The sequence below is a fragment of the Spea bombifrons genome, chromosome 3, assembly GCF_027358695.1.
Source record: "Spea bombifrons isolate aSpeBom1 chromosome 3, aSpeBom1.2.pri, whole genome shotgun sequence".
NCBI lineage: Eukaryota > Metazoa > Chordata > Amphibia > Anura > Pelobatidae > Spea > Spea bombifrons.
Window position 1 is genome coordinate 89316527 of NC_071089.1, and position 20087 is coordinate 89336613.

The 20087-nt window shown below is 37.5% G+C and overlaps 1 protein-coding gene across 1 annotated transcript in view; it reads right to left on the reverse strand.

The window, feature by feature from the left end:
* Positions 1-20087, reverse strand: part of FNDC3B (fibronectin type III domain containing 3B) — a 148678-nt gene that overhangs the window by 54251 nt on the left and 74340 nt on the right. The window contains exons 7-10 of the mRNA XM_053460580.1: positions 6912-6970; positions 2262-2419; positions 1053-1112; positions 420-558 (exon numbers count right to left, since the gene is read on the reverse strand). Coding sequence (XP_053316555.1) covers positions 420-558; positions 1053-1112; positions 2262-2419; positions 6912-6970 — 416 coding nt within the window. The remainder of the gene's footprint in view (positions 1-419; positions 559-1052; positions 1113-2261; positions 2420-6911; positions 6971-20087) is intronic.

Here is a 20087-nt window from a genome sequence, read left to right on the forward strand (position 1 = left end):
GTGGCAAGCTGGGGGTCAGATGTGCATAACTGGGGGCAGTTTGGTAAATAAAAAATTTAAACAAGGCTTTTTTCTCAGTTTTTATTAAATATGAAAAATAGTTAACATATGAATTAATATTTACTAATAACTTTGTATTAAAACCTAGTTTGAGAAGCACTGTGTTTGGGTTCTTGTAGCTTTTATTATTATGTCAGTAAAATAAGAAGGTGAATAGAGAGAGGCCATTGCAATAAAGAGATGAAAGTGTAAATTGTACGTTTTTTATTGCAATTTTTCTTCAATTTAAAATAATGTATTTTTTTTATCCGATTAATCGATTAATCGAAAAAATAATCGGCCAACTAATCGATTATTAAAATAATCGTTAGTTGCAGCCCTAGTAGTGTGCATCGAGTAAGCCATGAGGAACATCTTACCTTCCATTGTAACGTCAATGAGCTTTTACTTCTGTGAGATAGTTTAGGTGGGAAGGGACATTCAGGAGCACAGCTATGAGTAGTGAAGCTGATGGGCTCTGAACACGATCCCTTTACTGACTTATTCATTGCATATACTCTAAGGAAGAAACACAAAACTGAAGATGTAACATGGGTATACTAAATTGCTTAATTATCGCTAGGTTAACCATAACAAGAAATAACACGGTGAATCTTTACAAAGTGTATTTGCAAGTACTATTTTAATTGGGTTTATAACGTTCTACCAAAACTTCCCAGCATGCAAGTTCCCATCAGTGGAGCTAGTTAAATTGGCAGACTAGATGGCCAATGGGTTTTTCTACTATTACTATCTATAAATCTTACATGGGATCTTAATGTGGGCAAAGCATGAGCTGGAGGTGTTATTCTACCCTTCTTTTGAATCAAGAAATAATATGAAGGCAAATTTTAAGACGCTTCACAAGTTGTGAAAATAATTTAGTAGGCAAAGTAAACTAGGCTAAATCGGTGCACTAGCCCTTGTATGTTTGCAGCACTCCAGGCACTGCCATTCTCTGCATTGTCTAAATAGAGTTATAGCTCCAGTTACTGCACAAGAACATAACTCACCTGACGTGATAATCTGTTGCTGGTCTAAGGTCTTTCAAATGACATTCTAATTCCTCTCCGCTGCGGAAACAAATTGTACAACGGGAGTGAGTAATACAAAGGGTAAACTTAATATTGCCTGCTGTCCTCGCTCAAGGCAGCATCATCCATAATCACAGACAAAAACAGAGGATTGTACATCAGCCTGTCAAGCTGAGAACTTCCAGACTAGCTTTCTAAGTAGCAAATTGATTAGTATGTTATTGTCATTTTATTTTAAGCAGATACAGATCTATAGACAGAAACACCCTTATGGACAATTACATTGACTGCTGTTTGCAATAATAATTAACAGTTGAAACAGCAATCAATCACATAGTAAGTTCATTCTGCACATTGTAATGCAATAAGCAGATGACTATCTTTGTCTATTAAATGTATAGATATACATTGATCAGCCATAACATTATGACCACCTGTCTAATATTGTGTAGGTCCCCATTTTGCTGCCAAAACAGCCCTGATCCATCGAGGCATGGACTTCACTAGACCTCTGAAGGTGTGCTGTGGTATCTGACACCAAGACGCTAGCAGCAGATTCTTTAAGTCCTGTAAATTGATAGGTGGATGCACCCGGCCATCTACGTCATGTAAAAGACAACGTGATTCATCAGACCAGGCCACCTTCTTCCATTGCTCCGTGGTCCAGTTCTTTTGCTCATGTGCCCATTGTAGGCATTTTCGGCAGTGGACAGGGGTCAGTACAGGCACCCTGACTGGTCTGCAGCTACGCAGCCCCATACCCAACAAACCAAGATGCGCTGTGTGTTCTGATACCTTTCTATCAGAACCAGCATTACATTTTTCAGCAATTTGAACTACAGTAGCTGAAGGGTCAGCCTTCGCCCCCCATTTGCATCACTGAGCCTTGGCCGCCCATGACCCTGTCACCGGTGCACCGCTTTTCCTTTCTTGGACCACTTTCTGAACACTACAGACCGGGAATATCCCACAAGAGCTGCAGTTTTAGAGATGCATTTTTTTCCTTTGGGGATGAAATGTTCACTTTCTGCCCAATATATCCCGCCCACTGACAGGTGCCATGATAACAAGATTATCAGTGTTATTCACTTCACCTGTCAGTGCTCATAATGTTATGGCTGATTGGTGTGTATCAGTGCTACGGTGCTCACCTTGCATGCGCTAGAGATTACAAGTGAAAGTTATTACCTGTAAACAATCTTGTACTTTCCATCTCTCCCTTTGTCTGATAAGGCAACCTCATAACTACAGGCATAAGGGAGGCCATTACTGTGCTTTTCCCCACTTGGATAACCATTCGGAGGAGACCACGTGACTAGAGCTGATTTTGACTGAATATTGGAAATCTGGACAGCAATTACAAATAAAAGAAAAGTTATTGTTATTCTTATTGCTTATTAATTACTTTTTAAATTTCAAATTTGGACGGCTGTCTAGCTCTCCTGAGCCTTTTCGGGGACACCAGTGTCCATATACAGATACTTTTCCTACCTTGGTTATAAGAAAAGCTAAAAAAGAAAAAAAATATACACGCTTTATGGTTACAATATATATATATATATATATATATATATATAATACTGAAAGCTAAATACAATGACTGAGAAAGAATAAAAAAGTAAGTGCAATTCAGTAGCAATTATGTTCATTTTATTGACAAGCTACACACAATACCAGATTGACATGCCACTTTTTTGCATTTCAACAGACTTGTCACCATTTCTGTTTAGTGTATTCAATAAAGGGCATCCAATAAATAACAATGGAGGTAGACTATTTCTTTTGCTTTGTTTTCTTTTATTTATTCCTGGAAAAATGTCCCACAAAAATAATGAAGCAAATTGCTTTTCAGGAAAAAAAACTCAGATAGGCAGACAATTGAGACAAGAATAGGATCAAGATACCTCTTACCCTACATATAAAAGATAAAATACTCCAGATATATATATATATATATGCTTCATCAAATGTTTGAAAGCAGCAACACATTTCTAAATGAAAGTGATTATGCATACACGTTTCTGGAAGTGAAGAAAGGTTACAACATTAATACACACAGTGTTCCTTAAGGTTTAGCAACTGGAAGATGGTGGATACTGGTGATACTGGATACTGGTGGATACTGGTGAGAGCTGGCACATTATTATTTATTGTTTTATATATAGCGCCATCAAATTCAATAGCGCCGTACAATGGGTAGGATTCATGATAACAGAATTACAACAAAAATAATATGATTATAGTGGAAACGTTGCCTAAAGTCCTATTATCTTACTCTAGACCCCTGAAAATAGCCACCGTAACCTTGTTTTTTCCCCCCATTCATGCCAAGTTTTCAGTTATTAATGCTGTATTTATAAATACAATGCACGTTTTGGACTGGACTATTGAGCCTAAAGCCAATTTATCTTAGAACATTTTTTATTTTCGTGGCTCGATTGGTTCTTAAAACCTTTCCAGCAACTTAATTTAAGATTATTGCATATGATGTCATACAGTATGGAAACGGTTAACAAAATACATGCATAATTGATCTCCTGCAAACAGAAAACACATTAAATAAGAAAGTGCAGTAATAAGAAGAGATGTAAACAAAGCAGCAAAAAGGGCAGATGAGTATTAGCTTGCTGAAATATTTAACTCCCATTGACGTATTGTTTACTTGCAAGCTCTTCTTGATATACAGCTGAGATTTAAACGATCTTTTGGAAAAAAAAAAGGACGGCACTCCTGGTGCTTGTATGCAGAGCACCATTCCAGTGAATGTGCAATGTAGTTTATTGGCACATCTGCCAGGACAGATGTATAAATACACAAATGTTTCTTTCCTTCCAGATGTTACAAATTTGGAAAACCCTATACGACTGTAAATTATCATAGTAAACATGATATATATAATGTACGGGATTATGACAAGCATGTGAAACTCATTCACTTATATCAGTGGAAAGATTCAATTTTGTGATTTTTTTGGTTGGGGGGGGTAGTTTCTCTAGCTTGCATTTATTAACAACTACAATTCAGAAACCAAAATCTGTTCTTGACATTCTAAAGCAACAGTTTAGTCTCGCATTCTCTGGCTCTCCTAGGGGTGTTTCAATTTAATGACCTAGAAAAAAAGTACTGGGACCAAGATGGTCAGTTCCTAGGACCCAAGTAAAAAAATACATGGCACGGGTTCAACAGGTTTCATTTAGGGAATCTGAGAGTCCCCAGTGCACCGGTGCGCAATAGCCCGGTTACAAGGGAGATGTCTGCTCACTCCAGGCCATTTCGACTGTGGAGGATTGTGCTGAGCGGGGTAACCTCCGTATTATACTGTTTCCATGTGCTTTGCATCACTAATAAGCAAGGCATTGACATATGATGTCATACCGTGGGTCAGCCTTAGACCAGTGCCTTAAATAGTTTGCTGCTCCAGATTGCAAGTGAAAGGCACCATAATCTCCAGCAAAAACAAATATAATTAAATAACCCCTGCCATATTTTTCTATAAATGGTCATGGGGATAATGTCCCACCATTCCTATCCAAACTGCTGTTTGTTAGGGTCTGGTGCCCTTTAAAGTAGCAGGCAAAGGGGCACTTATGTAATAAGGCTATTTTAGGGAAAGGGAAAGAAATGGGGTAGGTATTGGCCCCAATCCCACCTCATTTTATATAGATTAAGTGTTTCACCTTTTACATTTTGGGAATAGTCATTAATGGGTGAACGTGGCCTCTGACAGCAAAGGCCTAGGTGCTTATATTGGCCTCATGTCTACTCACTCCCTTTAGATTTTAGGGCAACTTATAGCAAGGCACTTAAAAAAGGGTGAGCTAACTGAGGTGTCCCAGATCTGCACTGATTCGCCTATCCCCTGACTTTCTGCACCCTATAACTGCAATTATTATTATATAATTTTAGGAAAAATACTTTTAAACCACTACTCAAAATGCACATAAGAACTACGATCGCACTAAATATTCTCTATGAACAAGGATTGATGTTTCCTGTGCTGCTAATAAGACCAACTGGAGGATGTCTATTTTTGAGCTTATTAATATATGTTATTGTCTATATAAATGTTAGGTAAGTATGTTCTTGATGTATAACATTATTATCTATACCAATGGGGATTCTGTGCTTGAAGCAAGCAAGTCTACCTTGCATCAAAACTGCATTAGAGCATTCAAATACCTTTAATGAATGTCTCTGTATAATACATTAATAAATACAGAAATGGCAAAGCACTTATAGGTCTTGGACGGAAGGTAAATGTTACCAATTTATTAATACCTTGTTACAGACATGTTGTGGACACCAGAGATTTTTCCATTAAGTTAATTGCTGCACTAAGACATTCATTTTCTAACCAGGAACCGCATAGCACATTTCTTGCACAGAACCAAGACACTACCAAGGAGCTGCCATCAGAAATTCAGAAATAGTATCAAGTATCGACCCCCACCCCTACAAAAGCTCTTCGTGTTAATCCCCAAAGGGTCCTCTATATTAAAAAGCCCAAGCTCATTTTGTGTGGCCCTCATGTTCAAAATACAATGAGCCCAACCTAAGCCAACCTTACCTATGGTAAATAGGTACCTCTGCCTGCAGGTTACATGTATGGGTAGTCAATGTTACTATGAGGGAACCAGGGGCACCCTGGGTGTTAGGACTTATCCAGCTATACTTGCTGCAGAGCCCTGATGGCAGTCCTGCAATTAGTTCCTACTCTGAAAGCTGATGGAGCACACAGCCTATCTGAAGAACTTCTCTTGTAAATACCCCGGACTATACCAACAGCTAGTTGAGCAGACTGCCCTATATGTAAAAACCCAAAGCGACTCTGATGGTGGACCTTTCTGGATAACAATGTGTCCCATCTTTTAAGACGTATTTCTCTCAGCACCAGAATATATTTCCCAGCACACAGCCGTCATCTTAGGTAACAAGGCGCCGGTGTCCCTATAATACCTTTTGGAGTGTATTTTGCTTAAGTGAATATTCAGAGAAGTCCCCCTTAGGGTTTAAAATCCTAATTAACTAATTTACCCATCATAGACCATTATTTGTTTTGCATTGTATATATAGCATGAGTATTGTGTATTTCTTCTGCTTAATATCTTAAATGGAGACCTTGGGAGAGTGCCTAGTGTTTTGTTCTTACTTAATAACAACCGCATTAAATGTAGTTAACTCAGCATAAGTAAGGGAAAAAAGCATCAGTGTTATTGTGATTTGCATGAACTAAAAAAACATCCGAATTATATTTCAGAACTTTGTCAATGTACTGTAGCAACATCTAATGGCGGACAGAACGTCTTTCAGAATTACAATATGTGTTATTGCTGATACATACCTACAACTGTTCTCTAAAAAATTAGACTTATCTAACCCGACAGAACGCCTGCTAGGGTTTCACCTTCAATTAATAGAAACTTTTTCCAATTTAGTCTTAAATACACTTACCACTGAAAGGCACATTTAGTTAGATTAATTAATTAAAATAAGATGGTATGAAGAAAAAAAAAAAAAGAAAACTTAATACAATAATATTAATTCAATATATGCAATATATGCAATCATTCACACAACCAGTTGTCTGGTTGAAGCAGACTCCCTTATTTCTATCTTTCATTAAAGATTTTAATCTCATTGATACCAGTGTTGCATGAATGAGAAATCTGCCTTCCCAATACCTATGGCAGGTCCTGTGGATTTTGCCTATAGACAAAGGATGGCTTGTGCGACTGAAGAGCACAGGTAGCCTTTATTGTCGGTTTATTGGGTTTGGAAGACTTTACAAAGGTAAAAAGCTATTCATGTAACGGATACAAAGTCATTTATTTCACCTACCATAAGCTTCTCGATCCCTGAAAGGACTTCATTTGTTTTCTTTGCTTCTGATTCATACTCTGCAACAAAATCAATGAATGAATGTTAAAAGTAACTTTTTTTAAAGAAAAAAACAACAATATTATGTTTTAGGTTCACTTGTTTTTCTGATCTACTTCATCAGAGATGCTATTTAATCTTTTAAATACACCAGGATTCATTTTTCTGCATGGATGACATTTCATCAAGCTAATCACATCATAAATGTAAACTTGCAGTAGAAAAAATACAGTTTTATGCAAAGTTACAGCCCATATGAGTAAACGGATGTCTACGTAATATGCAAAGCAGTTCTAAAACGGAAAATTGCCTACCAAACGTGACCGTGCATCTTCTGAATATAAAATAAAGTGTAATAAAGACATAAAATGCCTCTAGCCCTGTTTTAGAAACACAATTTGTTACAAATGTGTTCCTACTCAACAAAAATGCTTCCAAAAGTAAATCTGTTCTATTAGCTATAATCATATGAACTAAATTACCCTGGTTTTAACAAGACCCTGGACGTATCCCCAGAACTCACACATTGGGGTGGAGAGTCAGTTTTGGCAGAAGATCTCAAAGTGAATAGTCAAACTTGCCATATGGCGTTTATTCCCCACAGTCTGACCTGATTGTGTGATCTCAGGAATTTGACTATAATCTGTTTCAGAAACATATGCACAGCAACATTTCCAAAACATATAAATAAATAATAAATCTTTAGCGGGAAAGCCTTCCCAAGGAATTGACTTATTCTCCCAGGCCCTGTGCTGCATTTACATATGTATTTACTGGAAACCACAAAATTTAGCTGCAATTTTCTTTCACGTATTACACAAGGGCTCCATTCAAATATTGGCGAGCCATAATCTAGCCATGGGAATATAGAAACAAAAAAGTCAATGATTTTAGCCATAAAGAATGATTTGAAATATGCAGAACTTTAGTTAGAAACCAACCTATATATGTAACCAGCTTGAGTACTAAATGGTAACCTCAACACGTGGTAAGAATCCCAGACAGGATTTACTATTACGTAGCCGTGCGTTTCCAGACATTGCCACGAGGGGCATCTGGGCTAAAATACAGCCAGATGTTAAATCACTTATCATCTGTCATTTGGCACCCTGATGTGTTTCTTCCAGGTTGTGAGCACACCGGTTTTTGGTAATCTTAATGTGTCTGGAGGAAGACCAGAACTGCCCTTCTGTCTGCAAACATACAGACGGAAGACTGGGTCAATAAGTCACTCAAGCAGGCCTCAACAGGTTCAATCATGCAATTGGGACTTTTTCTGTATGAATATTTTAAACATACTATTTCGGCCAAAAGCTATGGGGCTAATGTCCCTTGGGTAACAGTGGACAGATCACAGCATTGATATAAGACATACTATTCCTAATAACCAGATAGGACAGGTAGCACCAGTGGGTAGATTCTTGGCAGCTACTGTAGAAGACCACTTCCCTGCCTTAACTCTACATGTCATTGAAAAGCAAAAAGAAGTCCAGCATAGCTGCAGTCTCCATTTAAAACATTCCTTTAATTGTGCACTTGAGGAAATGTTTCAGACACATTTTAAGAATTTGAAAAACACGAGGGAAATATCAAGAAAGAAAAAAGATCAAGTTTCTTTAGAACTTGGGGTCCATTTAGGGTGCTAGTCTGGATGGTATTTCAGAAGCAGAGTAATAAATGTATACTAAGCTGATAATTTCTAGCAAATGGATCTCTGGAATGGCATGTGGGGTTGTTGTCCATGTACGCTGTATACAGTCACATACTGTGCTTACCAACCATCTTTCACTGGGTTACGTATCTACATTTATAGCAAATATCATCAGACACAGATTTTAGCAAGTACTACCCATCCATTATTAAAAAATCAAATACAAAAAAAAAATTCCCATTGCTGCTTGAAGAGCTGTCCAACACTAGCCATACATGTGTAATAACAAATTGTACTAGATACAACACACACAACATGTTCTTATATACACCAAATACTCAATACACCAAAAATCTATCATAAACTTACACTATGAGTGTAAGTTTATGATAGAATCATGGGAGCTCCACTACAGCTGGAATAGTACTTGTTTTCTAAGCCTGCTACACTCACACAATGTGAGCTCAGAGCAGCATTAGTGGCATCATCAATATATTGATGCAAATCCCAATCTAATAAAGGAGGCATCTGCAAACCTTTACAAAGTAGTATACACAATTAGATTTTGTAGAGCCACTCGAAGAGACAATTTAGAAGCGGATCTGACACAAGAGGTCGTTCTAACAGAAGGAATACATCAGCTGGCATTGAAATGGTTTGAGCAGCCTTCTGTTTGCATTAATAATCTTGTCCAGCAGAGGTCAGAAGAGACTATAAGTACAAGAACTGAACCAGCGTTAAATCAGTTTACTCCCTGGATCAATTTACTAATACGACTGTCCTTTTAACAGTTGTAGCCCTTTATCTTATGCTTAACCCGAACAGCATCCAGACCTTTCTTAAAAATATCCACAGAGTTAGATAATACAACATCCTTAGGCAGAGAGTTCCATATTCTTATTGTTCTTACTGTGAAGAACCCTTTCCTATGATGATGCTGAAGTCTCCTTTCCTCAAGTCTCAACTGATGACCCCGTGTCTTTTGTGTAGACCTCTTGGTCTACTCAAACACATGCTGTCCTTCACAATGGTCACACGCTTCTCTGCAGCTGTTATAGGTATAGAATTGTACCCTGTTAGCCATAGCCAAAAAAAGGCAAATTCCGTATAGATCATACCCTTATCGGCTAAATGAGGTATAATAGCTTGCAAGCTTGCAAAACTACCTAGGTCTCTTCTTCAGGCATATTATACCTGCTGCTGGTGAACATGGTCTGCCTGGTGTCTCTGTACAACATCTGCTCTTGAAACTCTCTGGTGAGCTGGTGTTGCTGCAGGCTTCATGTAAACACAGTTATCAAATAGCACATATTAATAGTTTAAGTTTGCTTAAGCCAATGCATAACTAAAGAGTAACGGATACAGTGAATAAACACTTAAGGCCCTTGACACCACTAGCCAAGATCATATGTATGTTGAGGCTGTCACTATTTCCATACAGCTGTACCTTCTTTAAAAAGTATAAATATACATGGTATAATTTGTGTTAATTCATGCTGTTCTGAGTTATTTGTAAGATGTATATCAGTATGGGGGAGTGCCCCTAGTTGAGATTTTAATTTAATTCAAAAAGGTTTCCTCAACTTTCATTCATGTGCACTTAAAAAAACTCCACAATTATAATCCTTCACTACACGTGGCAAACTTTTAAATTAAAATCTACACCATATCACTAGCTTGTGAGACTGTCGATAAGTTCTAAATTCTCATTATCCAGACAATAAGATGGGCTCTAAAATAAGTAAAATTAAGATGAAGGGATGGTCAAAGCATAACATACTTCACTATATATAACGTAAACAACAATTCACTATATATTACAATGATAAACTGATCTATTCACTGACCGCATTACTATTAAAGAACTGATTTGACTACACTGAAATGTTCTTTGCAAGTCTGGAGCAAAGTTGTGCTATCACTATAGCAACCGATGGAATGTTCCTGTCAATTGCCTCACAAAAAGTATATGAAATAATCTGCTTTATCAGGATTATTATAAGAATTTCACAATTTAGGATTTTTAGCTCAAACTTTAATATATAGCATTCTTGGTTTCATTTGCTTAATCTTTTCCAAGCATAAAACATTTTCCCAATTACTGATCCACAAACAATGCCATGTGCCAGCACCTCTTTCATAACTCTTTTGCCTGGGCACCCAGCTACCTCTCAAGAAGTTGGATCATTTGACAATAAATAAGATATTCTAATAGGTTGTGTAAAACCCAACAAATCTTCCACCCCTTCCTCCATTCAAATGCCGAGAAATGGCATGAGCAATTGCTCATTTAGTTTTTATTTTGAAAGACATTAACTCTCTTCTGGGAAAAAAAGACTGACAAGGTAACTGCCCAGAAAAAATATTGCTAATAAATTCTGATACAGACCATATTGAGCGATTTGGGATTCGTTAATCTAAAATGTCCTCTGGATGGAAGAAGGGTAATTTTGTCCTCTCATTGGTTTGAGCTCCTACATCCACAGTAGTGTTTCATATCCTGATATTGAGAAGGGTTCCAAGCTCTGAAGTTTGCCTTATGAATCAGGTCTAATTCTAAAGATTATAAATGGTCAAACCATGTGTCCAGCAACCAAGATTTGGGTAGATTCAGCCCAAAAGGAAAGGAACAAGTGATTCTCACCTACATCTCACGCAAAAGCACGTTACCTGTACTGGCCAACAATATATGTTAACCAGGCCGACTAGAGAGTGTCTGCAAAAAGGGGGAGCCTCCACGCACACTCTCTCCTCAGGACAGGGGATAGTCTGTTCACGTGGTGGTGCTGTGGCTCTGTCCATTTGCGGAAGTACTCCAAGAGGCAGATGGATTTGCAGAGAAAGAGAGGTGCAGAAACATGAGCATGAGAGAGTGTGAGTGAGGGTGAGTGACAATAAATTTAGTTTTCGAATGGAGAAATCCCTCCGAATTTTGTCTGAATCAAAAGGGCAGGAAACAAAATTTGTTGACTAAAAATGAATGGACCGAAAATGATTTGGATCATTTTTGGTCCATTTGCACAAGTCTAATGAGCACGCTTGGACCTTCTGTAACTGCTAGACCAGGAACAGTTACTACTTTTAAGAGCGAGTTCTGGATGCCCTCTAGACAATACTATTTAGTCAACACAATCCGTTTTACTGTTCAGGGAGGGTGGGTTGGAATTTTATGTACATGGATATTCTACTTTAGTATTTGACTTTTGCCTTTACCTGTAGTCCAGTTGACCCATTAATATATACATTCTACAATGCTTAATAAATAGTATTCTAAAGCTCACAAGCCTTGCCACATTCTGATCTCACAATTCCAAGTAGCTTTCCTATTTCTAGGACCTGTTTCAACAGAAAAAAAAGTGTCTGTCTCAAAGTCATAAGTGATTCTACAGCTGCAGACTTGAGAGTTAAAGAAAGTTAGTGGACACGGTTTGAAGATGATGTAATCTGTAGTTTGATGCAATGCAAGATATTGCATCAGTTTGTGCCGGAATCAAATGTGCTTGAATCCTATCCTTTGCTCCTCTTTCCATCCCCTCTATGCCACATGTACAAAGCATGATATTGGACTGTGCCAGATGCTATGAAACGGCAGCAGTCAAAGGCGCAAACATAAAAATCATAAATTACATTAATTTGCAGTAACTCTTCCATCGTTGTTTCCATATAAATATGCAGCTCCAACCTAAATATGCCACTGGTGTTTGAGCTCCTATACTCAGCTAAAAAAATCCTTGTGTTTTTTCTTGTTATTGCTTTATTTATTAGGGAGCATGTTAGAGGAACAGTAACAGCTAGATATGAAGTGGATTTTTATACAGAACACTTACTATAATGAGTACAGCTGGCCTGTAAAAGTGCTTTAATAGAGAGCGCTCAGCGGTTAACTAGCATTAACACACAGAGGGACAATCGTCTTTCCTTTTTGTAGGGAGGCTGGATGGAGGACCTCCATGCCCAGAGGTATTCAACCAAAAACGAGCACAAGTTTATAGCTCGCGAGCAGGGCTGTCTCCACCTAATGTATCGGTTTGTCTTAGTCTGCCATATCTAGTCTTATCATACCCCTTGAATATATGTATTGTATTAAGCGCTGCGTAAATAGTTGGCGCTATCTAAATAAAAGGTGATAATAATAATAATACATTTAGAAGAGACAATGGTGAGTAAGAAAGCCAAAACCCTCTATAGGTGTATTGTCTGTAAAGTGTTCAGTGAAATGGAACTGCTTTGTTTGGGTTGCGTGTTCCTTTAAATAAACTGTCCAGTCAAAAAATTCTTGGTTTGGCTCATACGAATATCACTGTTTCTATCGTCAATGTCTAAACCATATGTTTTTATCAGTAGTTTATCTTCTCAAAGTAAGAGTGCCAGCTCCACACTTAGCTGCTGGCCGCATTGTCTATTTACTGTATCTACAGCAACTCTCCATTCCTGCACAGTGACATCAGCGCAAGATACTCGGAATCCAAACGTCTAGTCGTCCATTGGAAATGCTTAACATTTGCAGGAATCCCACTGATAACGCTACACCCTTTGTGAGTATGTACTTCCTATGTCTGCATCAGGTGGCTTTGAAGAGATGTGTAAATCTTTTGCGGACCTCTTCCAGGAAAACCCAAACCAGTTACATATAGTGGGGGCCAAGGAGCTGTAAAAACAGATATATGTTTCGTCCCAGGAAAAAGGGAGTAAGAACACCAAAACATTGGAACACGATTCTTTCATTCTGCATTTTCAATAAACTTTAAAAAACCTTACTAGCTTCAGGTCTGCTCGATTTGCATTCAATTTAACGAAGACCAAAATCTATTTATTGCACAAACAAAATTGTTCATTAGAGTCTATGCAGCAATTGAGATATAAATTGACCTTTTTTTTCCTACAGTCTATTTCATAGAAAAGTAGACAAAATGAAGGAGGCCATAAATTGTGTGTTTCTGTTGCCAAAGCAACGTCATCTTATCTGGGAGCAGCGTAGACTAATTTCTGCATCTCCAGAGACACCTTGACCCAGTTCTTAAGGACCTGCTATCAGTCATATCAGAGCCGCATTTTCCCAAGAGCCTGGAACACTCTTCCTTTAATAATAGCAGCTTTCAGAATCCAGCTTCATAGCCGCCAAATCTGCATGTAGACCGTGGATTGGCAGAATTACTAATAAATACAAAGCACAGATTTGTTTAATCATAGAAAATAATTTCTCTAGCATACTGCATGTCATTAAAATGATGTGCCTAAATTGGTTTTAGCCTTTTATTTTCTCCTGCTATTAGAAAGAAATCGGAATAATATTGGACTTCAAAGGCATCCAGGAATTAAGATTTCTAACACAGCTCCCTCAGTACAGTCTGGCGATCTTTATACCTCCATTACTGAGCACTTGTCACAAGGCTTTATTATCAGAAAACTTGAAGAATACGGAAAATATTTGGGTTAAGAAGTATATTCAGAGTTAGATTACGAAACATTTAAACCCCCCGTCCCAAGAACAATTTAAAAAAAAGCCACAGTAACCTAGGAAAAGAAGAATAGATTTAGAATTATTTTTTAAACTAAACTTAAATTTCACTTAATTTCCAAGACAGATTCTAATACCTTCAGCATGCTGGTAAAATCACTTGCATATGATTGAATAAAAAAAGATATACAATACATAAAAACGGGGAGTATTTGTTTGTTGCGGCCAGTGCGTGACTTCAAAAGATTAGAATGGAACCACTTCATCCTCATCCCTAGTTGAGTATTCAAGGGACAGTTTAATGTCCCTGAACCCCTACTGTAGAAGAATGCATATTAAGGTACACTGTGAGTAGTTACAAGCATTATAAAAAGTACCTTTGATTTCAGGTAAAGCTTTCTATTTGTTCATTTGTTTGTAAACCTATTATGCAGGAAACAATAGGATACAAGATTCCACAAAGCATGGATTAAACAAAAAATGTCTCAATCCAAATGTCCACAAAGGATAATACCCTGTGTGCACAACATAAATGTGCGCAATGGGTGCCTTAGCTTCACGTGGATTAAAAGGGGTCTCCAGCCAAAAATAACAATGCGTTTGGCAGTTCACCTTGTCCATCAAATCAATGAACTAAATCTACTTGAAAAGCCTGCTGTAGGCAAACCAACAAAAGAACACACATTTATAAAAGAACTCACATGTATAACACACATTTTATTAAAATCATCAATCTTTTTACACTCTAAAGATCAACATAAAAAGCGTACACTATTTCACTTCATAGAATAATCAACCAGCCCCAAAGCATAGAATGGAATATAAATGAATATCCAAAAATTTTGAAATTTCTGACAATAAACATTGGTACACTTGCACGGTTACTATATGATCATAAATAGTGTGCGCTAGGAGTACAACCCTTAGCACGGAAAGGGGACTTTAATGCACAAGATTGCCCTCATGATTTGTGGGATCTTGGACAAGAAGAGCTGGCTCTTAAGAAGCAGCTGGCTGTGGTCCAGGTCTCACTCACGCTCATGGTCTCTGTAGGTCTTAGAGAAACAGAGTATTGGGGAAGACACAGTGTCTCACTGCTCCACTTTACTCAGACATGGAGAGACCACTAATGTCAGGGAACAGTCATCAGCAGGACATCTATGTGCGGTGTATGGGACAGGAGCCCAGCATGCCCTTGCTCAGGGTGTCCCCATAGACGCACTGTATGCTAATCGCTGGGTCAGACATTGTGTAGGACAGTCGGACTCGATCCAGGTCTGAGCTACTCCTAAACAAACAGCCTACAAACTGTATATCTGGTAAAGCATGTGAACTACATACTTTTTCATAATAAAAGGCATTGACATTATCATGTTAATACCATCCAACATTACAAGGTATGAGTTTTGAATGTTAGGCATGTTTGTTAGTGCTACTAAAGGCTACCAGGCCTTTATAAAGAAACCAATGTTCTTTCATGGAATAATATGTATGACAATTATTTAAACACTGTGTTCCTTTGTTGAATAGTGTACAGAATCATATCCAATTATCTAACATATGGAGGTGATTATGGGGCGATTAGGGATATCAGACGAAATACTGGAAGTTCTTCTTTGGATCTATACACTATACACAATAAACTATACGGAGAAAAAGTGGTAAGAAAGTTGTGCCGCTTGTTTAAAATATTATCTGGGAGCAAACTGAATTGATAAAAAATACAAAGGCAAGTAAGGCCTTTGTTAAAGGTTGTAAAAAAAAAGGATCTTTAAAACTAAATAAAATCAACCGGTGGAACCTACACATTTTTGGTGGGCTTGCTAGAGTTATGATGTTATTGGGAAAAAAAACATAATAATCTAATAAAGTAGCATTGTTATTTTTTTTGTCCCGCAAATGTTGGTTTCTGACTGCTTTCTGCTTTGAATACCAAACATTCCATCTGCCCGCCAGCTGTGCTTCTTAATCCTGTCTAATAACTGCAGCTTGCACTGCACCCTGAGAATCCAGAACGTTAAAAAAAATTGCTTCACACTCACTGCCAGAACTGATTTTTAGACATTTGTCTCATATGAAAGGCAGTGTAAACAATTTTCATTGACAGGTGGTAACTTTCCAGTCTAAGAGCGAAAGAGCATGTCAAGTTGTGCCTCCAGCTGCACTGGCTATGATGTGAAGGAACCCCCACCCATCTTTCTGTGTTAAACTGGAAACTGCATGTTAACGGGAACATTTTTCACTTGATTTGCCTTTGAAAGGTCAGTCAAGCGGTTTTATGATACTCAACTCACACACTAAGCTTAGGTGCAGTTCCAAAATACTTGACTTTAAGACTTTTGTAACTAAATACAGCATGAGAAGCATTGTTCCTACTGCCGTTGAATGCCCAAACCCTTCAAGATGAGTAGTAAAAACACAGGTGACAATGCCATTGAGAGAAAAAGGGTCAGATCAGGGGAATTATTCAAGATTTGGGGGTTCCAGTTGACTCTAAAATCAGTAACTATATAGAATGTCAAGCTGCAACTACACAAAACAAATTAGGATCAATGAAGAAGTTATTATCCTTTTATTAGGAACCCTCTTTTTGAATATGCAGATCAATGTTGGCACCATTCACAGAAAGGTGTGATTGAACTGGCGTACAAAGAAGAGCTTCAAAATGGAACCTTTTAGTAATGAATTAGATTGTACTTTGACAAGAAAGGGCATTCAGGCATAAATATAGTAATTTAAAAGTTGTTGTTTCTGGGTTTATACTCTCTGTACATTTTATTAGGAGTGGATTTTTTCTCCCTTCTGATTAAAACTGACATGTGATTAGATGTCTTCAGCTAGATCAGTACTAGAATATTTTGGAAAGGGTGAACGTGATGGTCCTATGTCTTTTTTCTAAACCTTACTATGGAACTAAGTAAGCATCACACACTCTTTAAACTTGGCCCCTACCGTATAAACCTGGTAAGATTTTGATTCTCTATATTGTGAAGAGAACGGTTACAAGGTTGATCAGAGATCTTCCAAAGTGATCCATTAAACCGTGATACACCAGTGGTTTGCCCAAATGATTGGCCAAAATATCCCCATGAGCCTGCTACCCTAGGCTTCTGCAGTTAATTTAAGATCATTTGCCTTTTTAGTATTGCCTATTGTGTTGCATTAACCAGAAAATACAAGACATTTCTTCTGCAGTGTGGCATAGGCTAGAAGCCATAGTCAGATCCAATATGATAGCATATTATAATTAGTTTCAGTATGTCTACGGTCTTATCATAACAGCCCTAGACAGGACCATATGGCACATAGCACCTAGAATGTTTTTTTTTTATCTGGGTCTCTCTTTTAATGACAATAAAGCATTTCAACTGGGTTACTTAAATTGCCCAACATTCCCAATTTTGGCTCAAAAAGGGTCAAGGGGAACTAATTAAAAACCCTTCTACCAATCTTGGTAAACACGTTGCCATTCACGGCTGGTTTCCTTGAAAAAACAGTTTGTAGCTTCTAAAGTACAAGCTGCATTCTCAATTTTGTGGGGGGGAATAACTGTTGCATCTTTTGAAGTTTACTGAAGTTTCTCGCTACAAACCCATTGGATGGATTTATCTAGTACACTTTGATTTCGCGTAACCATCTGGATTTACACACGTTTGTTTTCTTGTGAATTCGTAGCATAGTCATCTGTAAACAATATTATTTGTGTTGTGTCCACTGCAAGTACAATTCGAGACTAACTATATATGTTCTGCAGAACTGTAGTGCCTCTGCTCCAAGATTTTTCATTGCTTGATTCAACACATCTGGCTAACGAATTCCTTCTAGATTTCATCATTACTCCAGATAATACTAAAAGGACTCTGTGTTGACAAACTCATTGAGACCTTAAGGGAGATTTCATTTATTCACAATTTATTCATTGGCTCGGGAGTCAAGCAGCCGGCTGTTATTTCCTGTGATACTTAATATTCATGTATTTCATAAATGGTTATACAGAAAAAAAAAGTGAAAATTAACAGGAAACACTCTGGGAAGGTCAGGCAGGTTTATACATCATGGCTTCCATTCAGTGGTCTTACAAAGCCTTTCCTAATGTAAGACGCGTGACATCATGGTATCTGGACTGTTACCAGCAGCTAAAAGGAACTATTTAAAGTTAAAAATCCCATTAATATAAGGTGAGCAGATTTCCTGATAACTAAGAACGCATATACTAAATGTATTTTGCAGGGCTGTAATAAAACTGTCTCTGTCTTTCATATGATGCATGATATTTATACTTTTCATACCTATATATATGTTACTCCATAACTGAACGTATAATATGCCAAAAAAAAGGTCTAGATAGTATTAAAAGCAGTCTATTATACTTCAGTTAGCCAATAAAGGCATCATCTTTACCAAATGTCATAAATAAAAAATAAAAAAATAAAAGGAGCACTCTAGCCATCATATGTACTTTAATGCGCATGACAGCTGTGTGTCCCCTAATGCCGTACTCACATGATTTTATATTTTATTTTAAGATACAAATATGCTCAAAGCAGAGGAAATAAATAACAAAATCTTGAGGTCATCTATGCTGGAAGAAAAGCGATCATGACATCTTCTATAGGAGTCACAGCCGGGCCAATATGGATCCAAGTACTTTAGATGGCCATAATTAGGGACAGGGAGTTGGGCGAAGAACTTTATTTCGCTCTCATGTGATAAACATTTTTGATGGTGTACCTTGCTTTGTAATATGTCTGTGATTGTAATACTGTGGATGTTTTAATAATGGTAAATAATGTTTACAATAAAACATTATGTTTCAAGTACCTGGAGGGATTCTGTAGAATTCCCACTGTGACAGCTTCTCTTAAAGGTAAGTAAATTATTTTGTTTTCTCAAAATGCATGTTAAAGTACGTACAAAGCATTCTTCATTGGTGAGGCTGTATGTGACAGCAAACTGTCCCTTGAATATTGAATATAGCATCATACATAAACAAGACTTTGCTTATCTAAAACTGATGTGAAACTGCCTAGTAGCCAAAAAAAAGCAATTAAGTATTTTAATAAACACAGGACCATAAGCGTATAAATATTCAAATACGAATACATAGACAGATGACATTTCAAATACTGCAAAACGCAGAAATATATTAATACATTTACTAGGCGTTTTCTTTTTTCATTGGTCTGTTACTAAAGCACACATTATAATTTACATATCCCATAAAATACAGTCTTCCAATACTTGCGAAAATGGCTAATTTTCCAAAATGCATGAGAAGGTCACATAGCCGCGTTATATGAACCAGGGTTGTTTGTCTATTGGCTTAATTTTTTTTTTTTTTTTTTTATTTCAGCTGCTAGATTTGTAGTTTCTGAGGTTGATATTATTCACCAGTTATGTACGGGGCTCCCAGAGCACCACCTTTGGCAGCCTAAGTGGCAACACTAAACGGCTGAAGACAAGCCTGCCAAATAAACTTGAAGATGTTAGCTCACCAAATATCCTCAAATCCTGTAGCCAGCACCCATTTTAACCCATGTGGACCCATTTATAGCTTCCTCCAAGAAAATGTTCCTTTATATAATTGTGTATAAATCCTGAATTCTGCAGCCCACAAATTTATACATACTGAATATAGTGTATTATGCACATATTAGACTTGGACATTCGGATTCATACAAACTCCATATTTAATGATTTTTTCCTAATTTGTGCATTAGCATGAATCTCCAAGAATGAGGAGGGGCCCACAACGAAACAAATGAAAACAAAGAGAAAAATCCAGATATAAGTTATCAATTTGTCCATTCATTTTGGTGCCATCACAACCTGTTCTGGTGTTCTTTTAGCAACTGCTCTCTCAGCTTCCTTACTCTGAGGGATCAATTAATCAAAAGGTACAATTGTTGGGGGGAATGTAGTCCTGTATCATGTGCCTGGATGTTTGTCTGCCAGTGCCTGCCCAGTGCCCTACTGCTGTTGATGCTGCAGGGATCAATTTCAATAACTGGTGTAATTTTTTGCTGAA